This window comes from Perognathus longimembris, chromosome 2 (genome assembly GCF_023159225.1).
Source record: "Perognathus longimembris pacificus isolate PPM17 chromosome 2, ASM2315922v1, whole genome shotgun sequence".
Classification (NCBI taxonomy): domain Eukaryota; kingdom Metazoa; phylum Chordata; class Mammalia; order Rodentia; family Heteromyidae; genus Perognathus; species Perognathus longimembris.
Window position 1 is genome coordinate 126,775,212 of NC_063162.1, and position 21,367 is coordinate 126,796,578.

General features: G+C 37.5%; 1 protein-coding gene across 2 annotated transcripts in view; it reads left to right on the forward strand.

The window, feature by feature from the left end:
* The window catches only part of Cav1 (caveolin 1), a 31,639-nt gene extending 16,056 nt beyond the window's left edge, over positions 1-15,583 (forward strand). For both annotated transcript variants that reach the window (XM_048340103.1, XM_048340104.1), the window contains exon 3: positions 13,861-15,583. In XM_048340103.1, the coding sequence (XP_048196060.1) occupies positions 13,861-14,202 (342 nt within the window). In that variant the 3' untranslated portion in view covers positions 14,203-15,583. The remainder of the gene's footprint in view (positions 1-13,860) is intronic.
* Positions 15,584-21,367: the final 5,784 nt, after the last annotated feature.

Below are 21,367 nucleotides of genomic sequence, written 5' to 3' on the forward strand. Positions count from 1 at the left end.
TGTTTAGACTCTCAGGATTTCTTAACCATAAATCTATGTGCCATAGTAAGATTTTCCAGGCCATCATGGCCATATAGGGTAATTATTATTTTATTAGGTCCTCATTGAGGTCTGAGCATTTTTATTGGACTCTGATATTTGCCATTCAAATTCTCACTATAGAAAATACTTTCTGAAACTCTGCTTAGGCAACTACATGAGTTATACTTGGTACATGGAATGATGTTCATGTCACTGACATTATCTAGATCTCTTGTTTCTCTCTTTCATTTACCTGTCTTTTCCATTTTCTCCCAAAAGGAAAGCTTGTTGCTTAGAGTACTAGAACACTATCCCATTCTTTACCTATTTGCATTCTTAGCTCAGCTGATGTGACCCAAAGCTTACCATGTGCAGTTTTTCTATTAATGGTGAAGCAAAGTTCTACAGTTCCGGTGGTTACGGGGAGCTTTAGAGAAACTAGGCATTACCAGTAAATGGTGATCACAAAGGCAAATGTCTCAGATTCTTGGCATCTTTAAAAAAGAATGGAATGGAGACACACATACACAAAAACATGTCAAACAAGGAGTTTAATGGAGAGAAGAGGAAGAGAAATATTTCCTACATTCCATGCAAGAAGTGAAAGTTGAAGACTCAAACTATCTGGAAGAATACATATGGTCATCTGGCAGCTCTCAACCCGTAGGCAAGAGTTCTAGGCAGCCATGTATATTCTGTGAACAGCAGATTCTTCATATATCACACAAATGTGCATATAGATAATCTGTCACTTTCATGTCCAAAGCTCTGTGATTCCAGTTGACTAGGATTCATAAAAAGTGGAAGATTGTGCATTGCATATAGTCCAAGCAGAGGGAACAATGGGGAATTTCTCTAGTACTTTTATACTTTTTCTTAGATTTTCCCAATTGGGCATCTTCACTTGTAATGTTGAGACTATGGGGTTAATTAAATTGTCTTTAAACTACTGACTTTACAATTGGCCTACTGAATGCAAATGCTCCACCAGTAAACATTTGGTACTGAAGATGATCAAGAGCTGGAATTCATTTTCCCCCTCTGAAATGGGCTCGGTATGCTTCAGTCTTTACTTTCTTATGCCTCCAAATTGGTTGTTTGTGTTCCAGAATGAACCATAAATTAGTTCCAAAGATGGCTATGAAATTTCAGAATTCTTTTTCTTCCCTTCTTTTTTTTCAACCATCTATCTTTGCACAACAGAGAAATTCATAATTACTTGCAACTTCACTTAGAATAAAGGTCTTTAAAAAGGTCTAGCTAAATAGAAAGTACTCAGACTTTTTGAGTGCCAACAGTTGTCAAATTCACTTTGTTCATGTGGCCACATTACTGAAGTGCTTTTACAGCCCATCTGTGAGCAATAGGATCAGATGACTAAGAGCTACAAGGCACAAGCACTGTTACTTTGAGTCACATTTTCCCACTACACAGCTGGAAAGTTTGTTTCTCTCTGACCCACATAAAATTTAGCATCTTAGGCCCTGTAGGATTTTAATGCCATCACTCAGCAGCTCAGTTGTGTATTTCGGAGGTAAACTTGAAATGGTTTGAATTCCAAACCACCTGAACATTCTTAGGGAACTCATCCGCTCTCCTTAGCAAAGCTAATTCAAAATCTGTAGGTATGAATCAGAACTTACATAACTAGCAAAAAAGCAGAATGTATTAATCTTTTCTGTAATTTGTCAGCTCTTGTTCACACATTTGCCACAATTATTCCAGGGTTCAGAAAAATGTATTCAGCAGACATAATTGCTAACCTGTGAGCCAGGTACTAACATTCAGACTCTCCTTCTTAACAGAAGTATCAGGATGATCCTCTTGTAAATAAAGGAGAAAATATGTAATTCATATTCACATTTGTCTGTGTTCACAAAGTCATTCGTGTACTTTATTAACATTTATTTACTATCCTTTATGTTTCAGAAGCTCATACATTAATAGCAGAAATAATAACTTCTCCCTCACCATCCCCCATCCTAACATTAAATAAGGAACTGAATGATGAGCAGGTCCAGATGAGAAGAAAAGGGAGGAAGCTAGAAAGAAATCCTAAAAAAAGGAAGATTTAAGTTTTAAGACATTTGGAAGAACTAAGGATTAACCAAGTGAGGAGTGATAGGAGTTTTTCAAGTAAAACCAACACGTGAAAAGCTCCTCCCTCTATACAACTCCCCTGCCCTGCCTTGGTAATAATCCCTGTGAGTTTGAGCAGCCAAAGGCCATGGGAATTTTATTTGAACTGCCCTCCTTTCAGTGAAGCACAGCTAGCTCTTGGCCTGGCCCTGTTCCTTCATTTTATTTATTCCATTCTCAAAGTGGAGTCAAGTGTGTCACAAGTTTTGAGTGAATGAATGAATGAATGAATGAACTCATATGCCCACCAGTGCTACCAAAATGTTCCTACTGTGAAATAAGCAGATGTTCTAAGTCGCACATAGTTCTAAACTTAAGGTGCTGTCTTATTACAGCATATTATGATTTTCTAGAGCATGATTCCTAGGGGCAGGCAAATGAGTGTCTCACCTCTAAGGGGATATTTGGCAATATCTGGAGATATTTGTACTGGTAATAATTTGTAGGAGGGTATCTAGTGGATAGAGGCCAGAGATGTTCAGAATCATCCTACAGTACACTGCAATCTATCCCAACCATACAGAATTATGTGGACAAAACATCAGTGGTGCTGCTGCTGAAGCATAGTTGCAGAGGTTGAGGGCTATAGGTAGCTTTGAAACCACCTTGCATAGAGTGTCAGGCAATTCTGTAGAATAGGCTGTGACCTTGCAAGAACCTTAGTTTATCTTCTTTCCCTCACTTCCCAAGCAGACCTGCAGAGATTTATTTCATTCATTTTCTATTTGTTTAATAAACAGACTTGAAGCAGTGGAGAGGAAAAAAATACCCTAGCAGTGAGGTAAGACAAATGCTATTAGTAACCCTCGTTGGACTTAACTGAATGGTAGGAAGCAATCTCTGCCATCAGGAAATGTACTGCAGAATCTGAAAAGAAGCCACTAGTGTTTAAAAAGCTCTGCTTCAAGCAAACATGTTTGTAGACCAATGGATAGCCTAAAAAATGGGAAGAATATTTCCGTTTCTTGTCTTTAATGAAATAGACTTTATTTTCTTTAGCATGGAAATCATTTAGATCTGTCCTATGACACGCCCAGAAAGTTAAAGAATAACAAACTCCCAAGTGTAAACATAATTTCTTGAGTAAGCCAGAACACTGGGTGAATCCTTTAATTGCCTGTTTAGCTAAAACCTGATTTCCAAAACGCATTTAATGAGGTAGAACTTTTCTATTGGGACAGAATATTTTCAACATTCTGAAAGGCTGTAATTATTCCTCCTCATGGACTCAAACTGGCATCTCCCAAGGTGTCACTTCTTTCTGTCCAAGTTCACTAATCCTCCAGTCTCCACGCTTCTATCTCAAGCACTAGGCTTATTTTTACACTGTTCTCTGTTCTATGTCACCTTTTCTGTGACACTCAGCATCAACAAGTGCTACCAAATGGATACCAGAAACCCGAGGAAAAAAAAAGAATTTGAGATGTGCCTGCTTTGCATAGGCAGCCATGTACAACCAGATGGGTTTTTTGTTGTTGTTTGGTTTCTGTGGTGATGAAAGTATGAAGTGGTGAGGACAAGGTGTTCTTGACTGGTAGTTTCAAGTACACCCAGTGTAGTTTTAGGGACCATCCAAAGAAAGGGTGGGCAGAGATCTGGAAATACCCTGAAATCCTCTTACCATTGAGGATACGTTTCAACAACTTTAATGGTAATATGTATGCATTTTCAGGGCTTGCCTAACCAAATGTCACATAGTAGGTGGCTTAAAGCAAAGCAAATTAACATCTTATGCTTCTGAAGGCCAAGAGCCCAAATTCAAGGCATCAGCAAGGCCAAAATTCCCTAAAGCCTCTAAGGAATCAGTTCTTATCACCCAGTTCCTAGCATCATAATAGCAAATTTTCTAAGACTTTGAATTGTGGAGATTTATGTCTAACCTTTTGGTTCTTGTAACATTTCTCTAATCTTTGTCTTTGTCATCGCATGATGTTTTCTCCCCATGTGTCTTCTTGTTACCATCTTTGTATATGGTTGCCAGTTTTGTATGATGAGGTACTCATCCAACTCAATATGATATCATTTTACTGAATTGCATCTGTAAGGACTCTGTGTACAAACAAGGTCACATTTGCAGGTAATAGGGATTAGTACTTCAACATGACTTGAAGAGTATGCTATCAACTCATAACAGAATGTAAACTAGAAATGTATAATCTGTTACCTAAGTGGAGAGATTCAGCATAAAACTTGGAAGCATTGTAAGTACTCCAGAACAAATCACATTTTCTCCCAGGAAAAAGTAAGGAATGATGAAGCCTGATACTTGCTTACAATGGAAAGGAAAAAAAATCAAATCAGACAAGAAGGAATTAATGCAAAGCAAAATGCCCCTTTGGGGCACTTTTGGTCACTTAATAACACCCCAAAACTCTTGATTTGCTCACACAGGTGGGTGAATACCACCTTTCCATCATCTACCATCAAAGCTCTAGTTAGTAATATATCCTTCCTGACTCCTGACTTCTGAGACGCAGCCCTGTGTACTTCTGTAAGTTGAAATTGCCAATTACTCACTACTCCAATGGACCCCACTTTCAAGGCCAAGAAGATATTGATATTCTTACCCATGTTTACAGTCCTCTAAAGCTATGGGCAGATCACGCTGAAATTCATGTCTTCACAGGCATTTATAACATAATCCAGGCCTTCAGGTTTCTCAACTGGCTACAGGAGCACTACAGACTTTTTCCTGATGAGACCAGTTTGGCCCAGTAGTAGAACTTACCCTTGAGAGAACACATGGGTATCAGAGCAAGTGTTTTGGTAACATTTAATTGTGCTATTTCTCAGCCCTTTCTCTACACCCACATGCTCACACAGAACATTTATTCCCCTAACTTCAAAGGCAGCTCAACATGTTGGAAATATGTGTGGGGACAAAGAAGAGAGTTGGAAATTGGTCTACACCCTCTCCATGTGTGAGTGGGTTTAGTACATACATCAGGATTTCAGAAATATGCATTTGGTTTTTAAAAGATACATTTGTTTATAGTGGGTTTAGAGTAATGCAAATAAATCAGGACTTCTATTGTCTGTTTTTCATAATCAGCAATAGTCATTTATTCTTGTCTAACAACACATACTTGTAGATTGAAAGTAGGAAAAGTTTTTTGTGTTTTTTTGTCCCCCAAGAGTGTTTCCATTTGTTTACCCCTAGAGTCCAGATTCCATCTAACAATGAGGAGCTCCCAGAGAGAAGAGGGAGTGAGTCAGGGATGTGAGGCCCAGAGGAGAAAGAAAGGCTGGACAAAAAAGGAGCTGCCCTTAATTCCAGGAAGCCATGGCATACTCTGGTATAGTTATCATATGAGAAAAGGGAGAAATCTTGTGAAAAATAGAGACTCCACTCCAAAGAATCTGATCTGAGCCCAGAGGGGGACTCTACATCTTAGCTTCTATCCTTCCCAAGATGATGATCTTTGCTATATTGCTCCTGCAGGGCTGAGGACAGAATGCAAGTCTCATTTCTGAGAACCCTGTGCAAGTACATTCAGCATGCTATGTTTGAGAGTCCAGATTTGGTGGTGGGTTTCCTTCATGGAGGTAGCTCATAGTCTGGAAAGCATTATCTGGTCATAAGCCCAAGTCAGTTTCACTATAAGGAGGATTGATGGGTTATACACATTATTTGATAGACTTCAGGCATTTTCTCCCTCAGTCTGTGTTTGATGTAATTTGTGGAACACTGAAAATTCTGAGTTTTCTTCTCATCCATTCATGAATTTTGCTCAAGGACCAAATTCCAGGGAATTGTAGACATTTATTGTTATATTTTTTTCCTTAAACATAAAAATTGAACAGCCTAAGAGAATGGAGCCATAAAGTAGAAAATAAGAAGTGATACTCAAAATCGTTAAAGTGGTTTATTGTAGAATTATGTTCATTGTCCATGTCTAGATAACCAATCCCCCATAGAAAAACATTAATCACCTCATGCTATTTGTGCATAAGGAATCAAAATGTGACTTTGACAACAGTCATTCCAAACTGAGTTGCGGTCAATCTAAGCTCATACTAACTTATATGGAGAATGATAGGATGCAGTTCCTCTCAGGTTGCTCAACTGAGGACCTCAGTGTCTCAGTGGTTGTTGGTCAGTAGCTTTTCTTAATTCTTTACCACACAGGGTAACTCACATCCCTGCAGATGTGTCAGCAAGCAGAGTGAGCAGAAAGGCAAGAAAGGCAAGCAAGGAAGACGTTACGGTCTTTAACAGCTTCAGCGTAGAAGGGATACCCAATTGCTTTTCCCATGTCTTATTACTCAGAAGCAAACCACTAATTCTAGGTAACATCTCAAAGGGGGAGCATTACAGAAGGTCATGAGGACCAGTGGGGGTGTGATCTTTGAGATTTATTTGTATGCTATTATATCTAAATTTTTTTCTGCCACTCCTGGGGCTTGAACTCAGGGCCTGAGCACTGTCACTGGCTTCCTTTTGCTCAAGAGTATCCCTCTACCACTTGAGCCACAGCGTCACTTCCAACTTTTTCTGTTTATGTGGTGCTGAACAATTGAACCCAGGGCTCCATGCATGCTAGGCAAGTATCACTAAGCCACATTCCCAGCCCCTAAAAATAATTTTTCTAGATGAAAACATATTAAATTGTTTATTCATCTTCCTATTCATTATCCTATTCAGGGGGCTGGGGGTATGGCCTAGTGGCAAGAGTGCTTGCCTCATTATCCTACTCATGCTTCGTTTAAACTCACATTAGTATAATGGAAACATTTCCTGATACTGGTTAGGCAACATGTTGTAGCAATAGATATAGGCATATTGAAAAGAAAAGTTTAGCTCAGAAATGGAACTCATCATAAATGAGTAGATATGTATCCACTAAGCCAATAGTCAGAAGAGTGTTTGGGAATGAGATTTCTACCATATGTAACAAAGACCCTAAAGGAAATAAGGATATTCATGTGACACATGGACAAAGCCAAGGTTTACACTGCATTGTTTCAGTGGTATGAAAACGGTAAAAGAAACATCTTTTTTATTCTCTTGTCCTTTTGTACATGAGTGTTACCTCATGGTCACAAGATGACTTCTCGGTCTAGACAATGCATCGAATGCTAAGCAGGAGGAAAGGGACAGAGTCTCCCCATAAGACTCTAATGTCTTCTTAGAATTCTAACTCAATACACTTCCACTTTGATCTTATTGGTTATAACTGAGTCATATGTCTACCTTCAACCAATCATTCTCCAAGAAGATTGTCATGACAATGCTAAGTGTAAGACAACTATGACCTGTCTCTGAGATCAAAGAATTATTCTCCACTTATCTGAATCAATTAGGGTTCTGTTAGTGCAGCAGTGAGACTATGAATATCAGGTAGACAACACCCAAATCTTCAGAAAATATCTTGAGAATTTCTTTTAAAAGAAGATTATGTTCTCATTGTATATTTTCAAATGTTTAATAATAATTCTTAATACATTTCATATGTCCAAGTATAGTTTCCACTGACAGAATGTGTAATCATCACTGCATATGAAATCTTAAATGTGTTTTAGTTTCTCCTTAGAAAATTCCTTATTCAGAAAAAAAATCCAGATTTTAAAACACAAAAATGACTGAGCTTCTTTTAATCATATGTACACATAAACTGTTTTTTTAATACTGCCGTCAGATACATTTCACAGATGAAGTCTTGAGATTTATCACTTTCGCCAAGTATTATCAAAACACAGGAAGACAGATTGCTTCACTTGACGTCTGCTGCTAGATTTTTGTTAACTTATGTTTCTGAAAGTAAAGCATCATAAGCCAATGCTGAACAAAGGTATTTAGCATCATTTATAAAAACAGGAATATAAACTGTGACTCTTTATAAAACATTGAGACACAGAAATATCACTGAAGCACATTTATGTTTTTGATCTTTAGGTCTGCATAATGATTCCTATCAGAAGGGCAATTTGTTCTACAGAGTACTGACCTGAAATCTGTTCTTTAGAGGAATCTCTCAGCTTTAGCTGAAGCACCCTATTCTAAAAATAATTATATGACTCTTACTCCTCTTCAGTTTTATTTTAAAAAGAAAATTTCAAGCCCAGTGCCAGTGGCTCACACCTACATTTCTAGCTGCTCAAGAGGCTGAGATGAGAATTGTAGTTTAGTCATATAAATCAGAATTTCTTCTCTCCAATTAACAGCAAAAAGTAGATGTGGAAGTATGGGTCATGTAGAAGAGCACCAGCAATGAGCAAAAAAAGCTGTGTGAGAGAACTAAGCTCTGGTTCAAGCCCCAGTACTGACACACATGCAAAAAAGAAAATTTTGGATTTCTGTTTTTCAATATTAAGTGAGAAGAAAAAGTGCCACTTCAGGAGGACAAGCAAGTAAGTGGGATGAGTCCCATGAGACATAGGACACAAGAAAGACTTCTGATAAGAGATTTATCACCTCGCTGTTGCATGAGAACAATGAGCACTTTACTGATTAAAGAGACACCATGTCATTAACTTAACAAGTGAACCTTTAGGGCCTCTTGAGAGCAAGTCAGTGCTTAAGTTCAGAGGAAAGACTGGATGCTTTTCACATTGGCCACCGGCTGTAGTGGCCACTCTGACACAGGATGTGAAGTGATAGCAGGTATCCTGAGCATGAGCTCGAGTCCCGTGTCTGCCATTAAGTGGGAAGGTAGCTTTGATCCAATATCTGACAGTTGTGACAACCAATTTCATGATTTTTAACGAGGCCCTCATTCCTTTAAAGATTATTGTAGCTTTAAAATCTATGAATCTGGCAAAGTGTTTCTTGATTGATGTGGAATTGCGAATTACATCCAGTGGGGTGACTGGGTAGCAGAACTTCGTAGGGATTAAGTTCATTTTGGGCACAAGTCAAAATGCACAAAGAAGATTTGTTTCTTTTTTTAAAAATTTTTTTGTCAAAGTGATATACAGAGGGGTTACAGTTTCAAATGTAAGCAGTGAATACATTTGTTATCAAACTTGTTATATCCTCCCTCATTTTTCTTCTTCCTCCCCCCTCCCCAGCTCCCTTCCCCACCATGAGTTGTACGGTTGGTTTACAGCATGTAGATTTGTAAGTATTGCTGTTGCATTGGTTCGCCTTTTAACTTTTGTCTCTCTATTTTGATGTTCTCTTTCTCTTCTCTAGTTCCAATAAATATATATACAATACCCAGGGTACAGAAGTCAGTAACAGTGACATCAGGGATAAAACACTAGGGAAAAAGACAGAAGAAAGTGGCATAATTTTAAAAGGCATATTAAAAATAACAATGACAATGGTAAACCACTTATTTCCATAACTTGGAGTTCATTTCGCTTAGCATCATCTTATGTGTCCATATGTACATAGCTATTTAGCTATTGTGATCTGCTAAGGCTATCCCAGATGTGTACTAATTATTCCCAATGAGGGAAACCATAGAGTCTATATCTCTGTTTTCTTCATCTAAGGTGTACAAAAATGTTCACATTGTGAAAGGGACATTTCTCCTGATTTTATGCAGAGACAACTTCCAGCAGGTGCCCTAGAAGGCAAAGGGAGATGCAGGGAACCTAGAGACCTGAACAGAGTAGGTGGAGAAGGTACAACAAAGATTGATAGAATGTTCTAGGGAAGCTGTGTGATACTTAGGGCTGGATGTAAGCCTGGGAATTGTGAAGCGAGAGTTCTAATTTCAGCTTTTCTACTGATTCACTTGGGACCAGAAGAATGCCTGATCCGTTTTAATCATCCTCTGCCTCAGTTTCCATGTCTGCTAGCTAGCGCTACAGTCCTGGCTAAATGCCCAGGATTGTGAGAACATACTGTTCAGATTCATAAAAATATAATTTGTACCAAAAATACAATTTACTAGATATTCTGAGTTACATGCAATGTTAACTAGAGTTATTCCTTTAGTAACCAAAATGTGAGTGCTTTAGCAAGTGCATCAACATATGAATGCAAGCTAAGGCTTGTCAGTCCAGAGAGTCAGAAACAAAGACTATACACCTAAAAACAAAGCTTTCAGCTTTGCCTTTTATCATCTGGGGATGACCTTGTACAATTTCTTAGACTCACTCAGTTTCCTCATCTATCGGAAGGGCACAGTGGCAGATATCTTAGGGAATAGTGATGTATCCACACTGAATACTTTATACTGTCTCATGCTCTTCTCACAAAAACTGAATGTATCACTATGGTGGAAGAGGAAGTAGAGGGAAGCTAAGCTATTCTTCTAGCTCCATTGTATTTCCTTAGCCTGTCTTTCTCTTTGTTCTCAGCTGCACCTTAACTAATTGAAAATATGTATATGTTATGTTATTTTGATCCTGTGCATGTCTATACCTGGAGATCTGCTTTAAATTCACTTTGATTTTTGAAAATCATGGTCAATAGCAGTTTCTAGAAAGCACTGAAAAAATGTAGCTACCCAAAAATTTTCTAAGCATTTTAAAGGAAAGCATGGAATTTCTTCAATAATATTCACTGAAAAAGTGTGTGTATTCATTCATTCATAAACATTTTTGCTACCTGAGTATATTCATATGGTATTAAACTGTCTGTACCCAAAGAAACATGGATTCTATGGTTTCCCTCATAGGGAATAATTAGTACATGTTTAGGTTAGTCATAGCAAAAGATCACAATAGCCCAAGAGCTATGCCCATATGAACACATAAGATGATGTTAAGTGAAATGAACTCCACGTTATGGAAACAAGTGGCATATCATTGTTGTAATTATTTTCAACATGCTATGTGAAATTGTACCCTTTTTTGTTCTTTTTTGTCTTCTCATATTCCCTTCCCGTGGTTTTACCCTAGCTATCACTGTATCAGATCTTAGTACCCTGGATACTGTATACACATGTATTAGAACTAAGGAAGGGAAAGGGAATAGAAAAATTGAAAGACAAAGGATAAAAAGACAAACGGTTCCAAAAGCAATACTTACAAAACCATTTGGTGTAAACCAACTGTACAACTTATGGGGGGGGGGGGGGGGGCGGAGAGGGTATGGGGGAGGGGGGAGAAAAGTGAGAGAGGAGGTAACAAGTTGGATAAAAAATGTACTCAGTGCCTTACATATGAAACTGTAACCCCTCTGTACCTCACTTTGACAATAAAGAATAAGAAAAAATACAACTGTGGAGTTCATACTTTGGGAATTATTAGTTACCATCAAACTCCATTTACTAACATGCCTCTTAATTATTACAAAATTCTATTTTCACAAAAATAAATTTTGTAAAGTATGAAAGAGTTGGTTTCTTACAGACCAGAGTGAAGTCTCAAATCCATCTCCTATGTACCTGCATAATTCATCAACATTTCTAAGTGTTATTTTTTTATATGACATGAGAATAACATGTCATAGAGTTGTTGTGACCTATGTGAGAAAAGTTAATAAAAGCCAGTCGATAAATGTAGGAACTGCCATTTGTCTTGGAAAAGAATCTCAGGGCAGACTTCTGGAACAAGGGAGTAATTCCTCTCTACCCAGTAAACTGTTTCTTACCCTTCCTTGGTAATAGGCTTTATTTTCCAATAAAAGTGATAGAATGTCTTTCCCTTACACACTCAAAATGTGTGTACTCAACTTAGGGAATTTGTGGAACTACTGCTGCTTACTCCTTCATCACAGATTAAAAGCACCTTCTCTAGTACATTCATTTCCACTCTATCAGATTTTCCTATAAACCAAAGACAACTACAAAAATAAAATCTTGTAGAATTTTGCAGTTGAATGAATGCGTAACCATCAAGCCCTTATTTTTCATACCTTTAGGAGGAGTACAACATCAGACCAAAACTCATGATAGAAATAAGTTGCACAGAAATCTCATTAAAGTGCTGGTCTCGTTGCTACAGGTTTCCACAATGTTACAAAAAATAAATCCACAAGTGATTTAATTTTACTTACTGAATTATGACCATATCATTTTTACATATTACACTATTAGGACATTGAGCAATAGATCAAGAAACTGAATGTTCTAGAAAATAAACTTTAAAAACGGGTGGGCATCATGTACTTTTCCCCCAAGATGTTTTACTGTGTTGAATGAAAGGTGGCTCTTTGGCACTGAGCTGCTACTTGGAATCATCCAAATTCTATTCCCTAATCCTGAGTTTGGCAGTATTGTTGCTGGAAGTCATCAGCTTGTTTGAATTTCAAACTATATTAGAACCTTTCCTATAGCTGCCACCACTGAGACTTAAGCTTATTTGGTCTTACCTTTCTGTTGATAATTTTATTTTAATACTGTGCTTCTGGTTGGCTTAAATAAGCCTACAAATTATCCATACATGACCAGGCACCCAGAAGCGAATGTTACTGAGTAAGGGCCTGGTTTGCTTGGGGACCCTTCCACTGCTGTGTGTTTGACTTTGACAAGTCATCTTTGTCTCATTTCTCTTGAAGACTTATCCCAGATAGGCATGAAACCAGTATGTCATGGGCATAATTCATGGAGAACCATTTATGATTGCAAAGTAGTATGTAAATTAGAACACATTAAGGGCCTCTGAAGGGATTTCATTGCATACAGACCAATGGTATTTGTGTCTGCCATTGTCTAGAATGTTTCATCTGTTTAATTCAAATCAGAAGCGCTCTCTTGTTAACTTTTATTGCTGATGTTGTTTTACTTCTCCTTCTAATGTTTTTTGTTTTTTGTTTTTTGCTCTTAATGTCACCTCTCTTCTGTTAACTGGAATATAAGAAACTTAAAGCCTAGTCTATGATTCTCTTCTATCTTTCAGGTAACCACTTCCTGAGGCTTTTTCCGTTAATATCCCTATCATTCTTCTCATCTTTTTTCTTTCTCTTGCTTCTTGCCTTTTCCTTCCTCCTTACCTCCCTCCTTTTCTCCTTTTCATCCTTTCCTCTTCTTGTAATGATTACTTTTCCAGCTCTACCATTTCCAGCTTGGGTTCAGCAATGGTCTTCTTGCCTTGGGCTCCCTTTTGCTTCAGCCTGCACACTGCTGTGTGGCTGCTCTTCCCCTTCACCAACATCTTCAACAGAAATCCCCCTCCCTACTACTGTATGAAAAATAAAACACATTCTAGCCTCAATGTGTCTTTCAGCCTTGGCCATGTCAGTCTCCTCTGTCTGTAAGGCTCACTCTCTTTGCCCTTTCTTGTTCCTGAAGCTGACATTTCCCAAACCCTCCTTTTCTCCGAACTCACACCCCATTTCCTAACCCTAATCATCACATCACCCCATGAGCAATATTCTAACTTCCTGACTTTCAATTTCCTGCTGATTGTGTTTGATGTCATTCATCAAGTCCAAACTAACTGGTCCTTAGCACTGAATGTGTGTGTATGTGTAGTTGCCTCAGAAGGCAGTAAAATTATGTCACACTTTTAAATGTTTTACAGAAAAATGTGTACCCTTTTTCATATTGCTCAGGTTTGCTTTGTGGCAAAATCCTACCCCTTTAGTTGTCTCTAAAGCAGTACGTCTCAAACTTTGGCTTGTTAGAAACAACAACACCTGGAGAAGGAGTTAACATTCTTTTGGGATCTACTCTAGAGATATAAAAAGGTCAGAGTGGAGCCCAAGTATCTGTGTTCCCAGTGAGTTCTATGCAGCAGCTGCTGGCTGCCTTTAACTATCCCACGCAGTACTGGTCCATTCATTTGCATATATATGACTCCTCACTGTTTTCTCCCTCTCCTGTTCACACATACACATTGTGCTATTTTTTTTTCTTCTAGATTGATTTTGAAGATGTGATTGCAGAACCAGAAGGGACCCACAGCTTTGATGGCATCTGGAAAGCCAGCTTCACCACCTTCACTGTGACGAAATACTGGTTTTACCGCTTGCTGTCCACCATCTTTGGCATTCCAATGGCACTCATCTGGGGCATTTACTTTGCCATTCTCTCTTTCCTGCACATCTGGGCAGTTGTGCCATGCATTAAGAGCTTCTTGATTGAGATTCAGTGTGTCAGCCGTGTCTACTCCATCTACGTACACACCTTCTGTGATCCACTCTTTGAAGCTATTGGCAAAGTATTCAGCAGTATCCGCATCAATATGCAGAAAGAAATATAAGTGACATTTCAAGGATAGAAGTATTCCTGATTCTTTTTTTTTCTTTTAATTTTCTTGGTGCCAATATAAAGTTTCCAGTTGCTAATACAGCAATGGTTTATCAATGTTTTTTCTTGGTTCAGAACAAAGAAATCACTTTCTCGGTCTTTATTATTTGTCTTCATTTATTTGATACAGCAGAGCTATTGCATCTATTCTTAGTGACCTAAGTTTTTAAAATCCATCCCAACTATTTCTTAACTCTTCACTTGCATGTGGATCATTACTGGCTGAGATAATGGACATAATTGTTGAAATATAATTTGAGCAAACTATAAAGAATTGAAAGGGGAGGGGAAAAGAAAGGAACTAATAACCTCAACTGTCTACTCTAAAACGATGATGTGATAGAAAGGGAAAATTTTCCAGCATACAGGTATACCCACATACTGGTATGTGGGAAGATTCTATTAAGTGAACTTTTTCCCACACTATCTAAGGAGCTAGCAAGTTATTGCCATTTACCTTAACAACCCAATGGGATCTAGTGGTCTTTATCAAGTTATACATTATATTTTGTATCCACACAACTCCACTAATGCCTTATTCTTCTTGATATTTTAACCTATGATACATTCAATGCCTGAATATTTGTGCAGATGAAATCTAAGTGCCTTCCTATTTTTCACATGTTCCATTTCTAATGAAGTCTAATTCATCTTCTTTCATTAGGTCATTTAGGTCCCTAAGGTCCAAAATTCAAAAATCTACACTTTTTCTGACTCACATACAGGATCTAGTGAAGCACATGTCTATGCTTGATTATGTAGCACCAATGAAATGAGCTAATGTAGAAGAATGTGACTGAGCCCTTTCTGGGCTAAGAGGGATGGAAGCCAACTTTCCTGCCTCTCAACAGCTGAATGAGGTCAGCATGTCTATTCAACTTCATTTACTTATCAAGAATAATCACGCTTCCCTGAACCCCAATTTATCTATCACTGGGGTGGTTTTGTGGCCTAACATAGTGTTACCTTTTCAGCTGATCAGTGGGACTCGGGCAGGGCTGTCAAAATGGAGGCCATGTCAAGAGTTGATTCAAGAATGACCACTTCTAAGTAAAGAATTTGCAACTCTCTCTTATGCTGTGACACTTAGCCCTTCCTTCTACCAGGAGCCTTGGACATAATCCTAGCATTATTTTACTCAGACAGACCTTGGGGAAGAGGCAGTAACAAAAGACTGAAGTAATGTTGCTGGAATGAGTTCCAAGTTCTTCTGAAAAACTGAGGAATTTCACCTGTAAACCTGAGTCATACTAAAAGCTGCCTGGTACATCCAAAAGCTTCTAATTCCTCCTGCTCATATTGCTGTGATTTTATCCTTAGGAACATTTAAAAAGGAAAAGCCTCCAGTTATACTTTTGTCTTATTTTACTCATTTATTGGGACCCTACTTGCTATTTCTCTTTCTGTTACCTTTTCCAGTTTTGCTGACTGTTTAACTGCCTACCTGTTTATTGCCTATTTTTGATTGTTTGAATCTGAAACAGACACTGGCATGGACATAGTTTTACTTTTAAACTGTGTACATAACCAAAAATGTACTATACTGCATACTTTTTGAATGTAAAGATATTTTATCTTTATATGAGGAAAAAATCATTTGGTAAACGGCTTTGTAATTCAGTCTGCGAAATATGTAATCCAAGAAATGTCTGTTCTATCTAGATGCTTAGTTCTTTGTGTAAATCAATTGCTGGTCCAAAAGATTGCTGACATTTTATATGCTTACTGATACCTTTTACACTTTTTTAGTTCTGCACATTCTATAAAGATTACAAATCTGCACAATAAAATGTTTTTAACAGTAAAATAATCCACTTTTCCCTTAATTTTCCCCAAACGTGTGTGTGTGTGTGTGTGTGTGTGTGTGTGTGTGTGTGTGTGTGTAAGTTGGGAGCATTTGCATAGTGTGTGTATATGTGGGTTCTGTGTTTGGAGTTGGGTTTGGTAATGATTTTGCACCTTTCAAAATTCATCTGGGTGGGATCTTTCTGCCAAGATGATTGCCCTTCATGGATTACTTCAGATAAAATTGGAACTAGTACCAAAGGGCTTTTTGTGGTGGTAGTGGTGGTAGTGGTGGCGGTAGCTTTATTTTTAGCAAATTATCCATGTCTTGTTATCTCTTATCTTATTTGAGCCTCCAAGAACTTGTGTGAGTAATCTCAGTACTATACCTTGGCTAATGACACACTTTGCATTCAGGAGGTAATGTCCTAATCTCTGTTGTACTTTCACAGGACTTATTAACACATAATCTATTTCTTTGTTCTTGACAAAGTTTATACACAATACTTCTATATTCTAGAAGTTTTCTAGAGAAACAGAGCTAACAGGACAGAGATAGCAATAAAGACAGAAATCCCAACAAAAATAGAGGACTAGAGGTTCATAACAAGAACGTGGATGCACATGGCAAGATAGAACTTCAAGAGAACTAACTGGTAGTATAGTTCTATATATACTATAGGCCCAAAAGGTCTAGAGCCAGAAAAAGCCAATATTCCACTTTGAGCCCAGTGCAGGAAAAACCACTTTGATAGTGGCAAATGAGAAGGAGCTTTTCTTCTCTCTGACTTGAAGGAGGGTCCACCTCTTTTATATTCAAACTTTCAAATAAGTGGATAGAGCCCACCTACATTAGCAATGACATTTTGCCTGACTCAGTCTACTGAGTTAAATGTTACTTTCATTCAAAAACACCCCCAAAGAAAGAATAATGTTTGACCAAATATCCAGCTATCTTGTGAATCATCAAATTGACACATAAAAGAACTGAGATGGATGATGGAACAGGGAAATTCTTTTTTAAACAAGTATCAGAAGGGCCAGACAAGGAAACCAGCAAGCAAACCAAGAGAAAAGCTGTACTTTCTTCTAGATGCTAAGTCACAAGGGCTCAGAGGACATCACAGCTTCTAAACTACATTTTTAAAGGGATCTCTTCAGTATTTTAAAAAGATTACTGTCTCTCTGACTCAGTTTCCTTGTTAAAAAGTCTGATGTTATTTATTAGCATAATGTATCTGTGTATGACATTATATACATGTATCATTTGACCTTCCATAGGTAATTTCAATATGTGACTATTCTTTTAGAAAATATCTTATTTTTTTAATATTTCTTCTCTCCGCTTATGTATTATATCCTCTAGGAGTTCTTAGAATATCTAGAAAGTGATACTTCTATCCCTTTTTGCTCTGAACTTTCACATTTTTATTTCTTTCTAGAAGCATTTTTCAATCTTTTCTTTCAATTAGCTGATACATTCTTTAGCTGTATCTATGTTACTGTTTACTGAATCTTATTAGGTTACTTCAAACATTTGAGCCTAATAGTCTACAATGGTTCTTTGTAAGAATACCTTCTCTTGTTTCATGTGATTAATACATTTTCTTTTCTAAATTAGGATGTTTGTTTTAGAAAACATAAACTTTGAGGCCTCTGTTCTAGTGTGTCTGCTTTCAAAGATATTTGTCATCCAGTTTTGTTACTCTTTGTGAAATAGTTTACTTTACCGATGTCCTTTACATGACCCGCAAAGGTTGAAATACACCGATGCTTCATCTTGCCTCTCTATCATGTGATCAGTAGACTATCTCTTCTTTTCCTGACAAGTCACAGATGTCTCTAACATATCCTATTCAAAACTACGCTGTTGATGTTTCTTCCATATAGCAAATATTCTATAGGATTTTAATTGTACAACTGTATATGCAGTTTCTAAAGGCCCAAACCCAGAATGGACCCTAGAACTTTTCCTGTTATTCATGTCGCTGATTATTTAACACATTCTGTTCCCTCTTCAAGATGTCTTTCTTGCTTTTGCTCTCCTGCTTCATTTATCTTGAGGTGATATGATAGTACAAGCAACCATTATTTATTGTTTCTTCTCTTCTTGCCCTCCTAACTATATGGAAACATAAATTGTCACATAGGCACACACACATTTATTTAAACTCCTCTAGTGATCATTGTGTTCAGTATAAAATCAAATTCCTTTACTAAGGCCTACAAAGGCTTGCAGGATCCAGCCCTTGCTCATTTCTCTGGCTTTATCCTATACCAACCTATCTGGGGACCAGAATCACAGATGTTTTAGGCCTCAGAGCATGACATGCCATACATAAAGTCACAGGAACATGCACAGAAGCTTTGAGACTGATGCAGCCTTCTCTTAGGTGTTAGCCACAGCGTTGCCCTCGACAAGGTCTTCCATTTCTTTTTTCAGTGGAGTAGGTAAGACTTTCCTTCCTAATTTCTATCTTAGTCTCTTACCTTTTCCTTCACTGCATGTAACAACTTTTTGACTGTAGGTTTTTAGTCATTATCTTGAGATTTCAAATTCCATCAGGCAGGTATTTTATCATAACAACAATTAGTATTTGTTGGATGGATACATAAGTAGTTGCTCATACTGTCCTAGGAATTCTGAAAGCATGAGCTGCCAAACGTCTTCCTTACCACTAATAATGTCATGAGGAAGGTGGATCTATCCACGTCTGAAATAAATTATAGCATCATCAATCACACATTTACAGTTTTCCCTAATGAAAATTTTAGAAAGGACTGCCATGGATGTTTCATATATTTTTTGCTTGAATAATAGCAAACACATGTTGACACAGCTATTAAGAGGAAAGGCATTTTCCAGCAGCTGTTGATTGCATCAATTCCACTACGCAATGAGTCACTCTAACTTTCACATAGCTTCAAGGTTACAACTAAGGAGCATTTTTTAATGTAATAAGGGAAGAGTAGGAAGAGTTAGTCATGGAGAAAGTGGAAAATATAATCAAATTGGAAGAGGGATTTGGTATGGTATAAGTTGAATAACTTACATCTCAAAGACAAAAAAGACTCAAGTACCTGACATCTTGAAAGACATGTGAAAACTAGCACAAAGGGTGCAGCGTTTGCAACAAGAGGAAAGCAGTCATTTCTTTCTTTTTCTTTTTTTTTCAAAAACAAGGCAACAGCTGCCAGTCTAAGGCACTCTATAAATGGCCAACAAATAAGCATATCCTGCCTACAGCTGTAGAAATGATGCCAACTATTAATGAGATAATAGATAGTCGAGGCATTAGTCAACACGCAGTAATCAGCATGCATTTTCAGTGGGTATTTCTTAAGTCCCCTATCACATTTCATGGCCTCGTGGAAAAGGTGTGATTTAATTCCTTGCCAACTCTGAGTTGACTATATAACACAGGTAAAGACTCTGTAGGCACATTATGCTATTTGGTTTGACAAAAATTGCATTTTTTACAATGGATTTATTTCTCTTTGACTCATTTCCTTTAGTATTGCTTTTAAACCCTGATAGCTTCCATTTACTGAGTACATACCATACATTAGGCATAAAACTATTTTTAAATATTTATATTTTATAAATATAACCAACAGCATGCTATGTCTTATATGTTGTTATCTAGATCAATTGGATGCCATTGTTCTATGTTAGAGACCAAGAAAAGAAACTCAGAGGTGTTGAATAACCTATCTAGGTTACATAATAAGTCTAACACTCATGACTGTTAGCTTCAAAGTTCTTTCTGAAGCAATTCACCATGCACTTGGGAAAATATGCAGAATAGTGGCACTGTTTCCCTGCATTAAGTGTCATCAGTGGGAGTGAGGGAGACCAAATGGCCAAAAGCCATGTAACACTGTATTTTCTAGGCTAAGGTTCTGTTAACAAAGTGGTTTGCTTTGTTCCTTCAGTAGGCATTTATAAAACAGCTATTTGGTGTTATAACAATGGGAAGATAATGAAGGTCTTTGTCTTCACAGTAATTCAGTGAAGCTCAACATCTATGAAGGTGACTTCAAGATGAAATTAATATCTTGCTATTTTCTGCCAAAAAAGTAACTTTTTATGACATTAAAAATGTTGACAATAACTTTACCTTCCTTCAGTTTAAATTCAGTGGCTTTAAATTGGGTCCCATAGAATTCCCTATGACAGGAGTAGAATTAAAGTGAGAACTGAGGGAATGGCATCTATCACTTTGCCTCTGACAGTTCTGGTTTAGTGTCTTTGCTTTCATATTAATTTTCAGAATTATATTTTGTTTAGTTAAGTAGTCTCATTATCAAATAAATTTTAAAAATTCACTGGTTTGAATATTTTATACAAAGTTAGATTCTAAGTAAAGTGTTGATGCTTGATTTCATGATCACCACTCAAATGTGTCTTAATAATGTTTTTTGATGATCCAGGCTTAATAAGATAGATGACCAAACACAAAAACATCTTTCAAAACTATGAGTAAATACAAATTAAAATATATGAGAGGTTTGCAAGCTCTCATACTCTTTTTCTAAAAGAAGTGAGTAATGGTTTGAGTGAGATGAGAAGGAAAATATAATGGTGTCTTTTACACTCCTGATGTGAAAACAAATTTAGCAGTGAGGTTATTAGCATTAAAACAAATATCTGGGATGCTATAAAATATTTCTCTGACAACTCACAAATAAAGGATCAAGCTTCCATTTCTATATAGGTCTAGAAAAGTTTCTTTCGATCTTTCATTTTTCAACTTTAACCTTAAATAATAATAAAAGCAAATAACAAGTCACTGTGTGGCAAAAATCTTTCAACTTAGAAGAAACTATAATCAAATCCTTAACCAATTTAAGAGCTAGCTAAATGATAAGTCATATAACTGAGTACACTATCTAAATCAGTCACTTCCTATCCCTAGCCTATAATGTGACTAAGAAGGTTTCAGGCAGTCCCTTACCTTTCCTTGAGTGCCAGAGTTCCTTGCTTACCCCTTCCCTCCTTCCCCCCTTCCCCTCACTAGAGTTGGAAGTTAGAGCTTTGTGCCTGTGAGATAAGCCCTTGAGCCATGCACTTGAGCCATGCACTTGGTCCTTTTTGCTTTAGGTATTTCCAGGTGTGGTCTTGTGCTTTTGCCAAGAGCTGTCCTTAGATGACCATCATCTCACATCTGTCTCTTATGCAGTTCATGGCCCATAGTGGCCTTGAACAGCAGTCCTCCTATCTCTGCCTTCCAATTACACAAAGGAGCCACCACATGGCCACTGGGGCACTTACCTGATTTTCTTCAAGCTTTTATCCATCTTTTCTGTCTCTCTCTGTCTCTGTCTCTCTA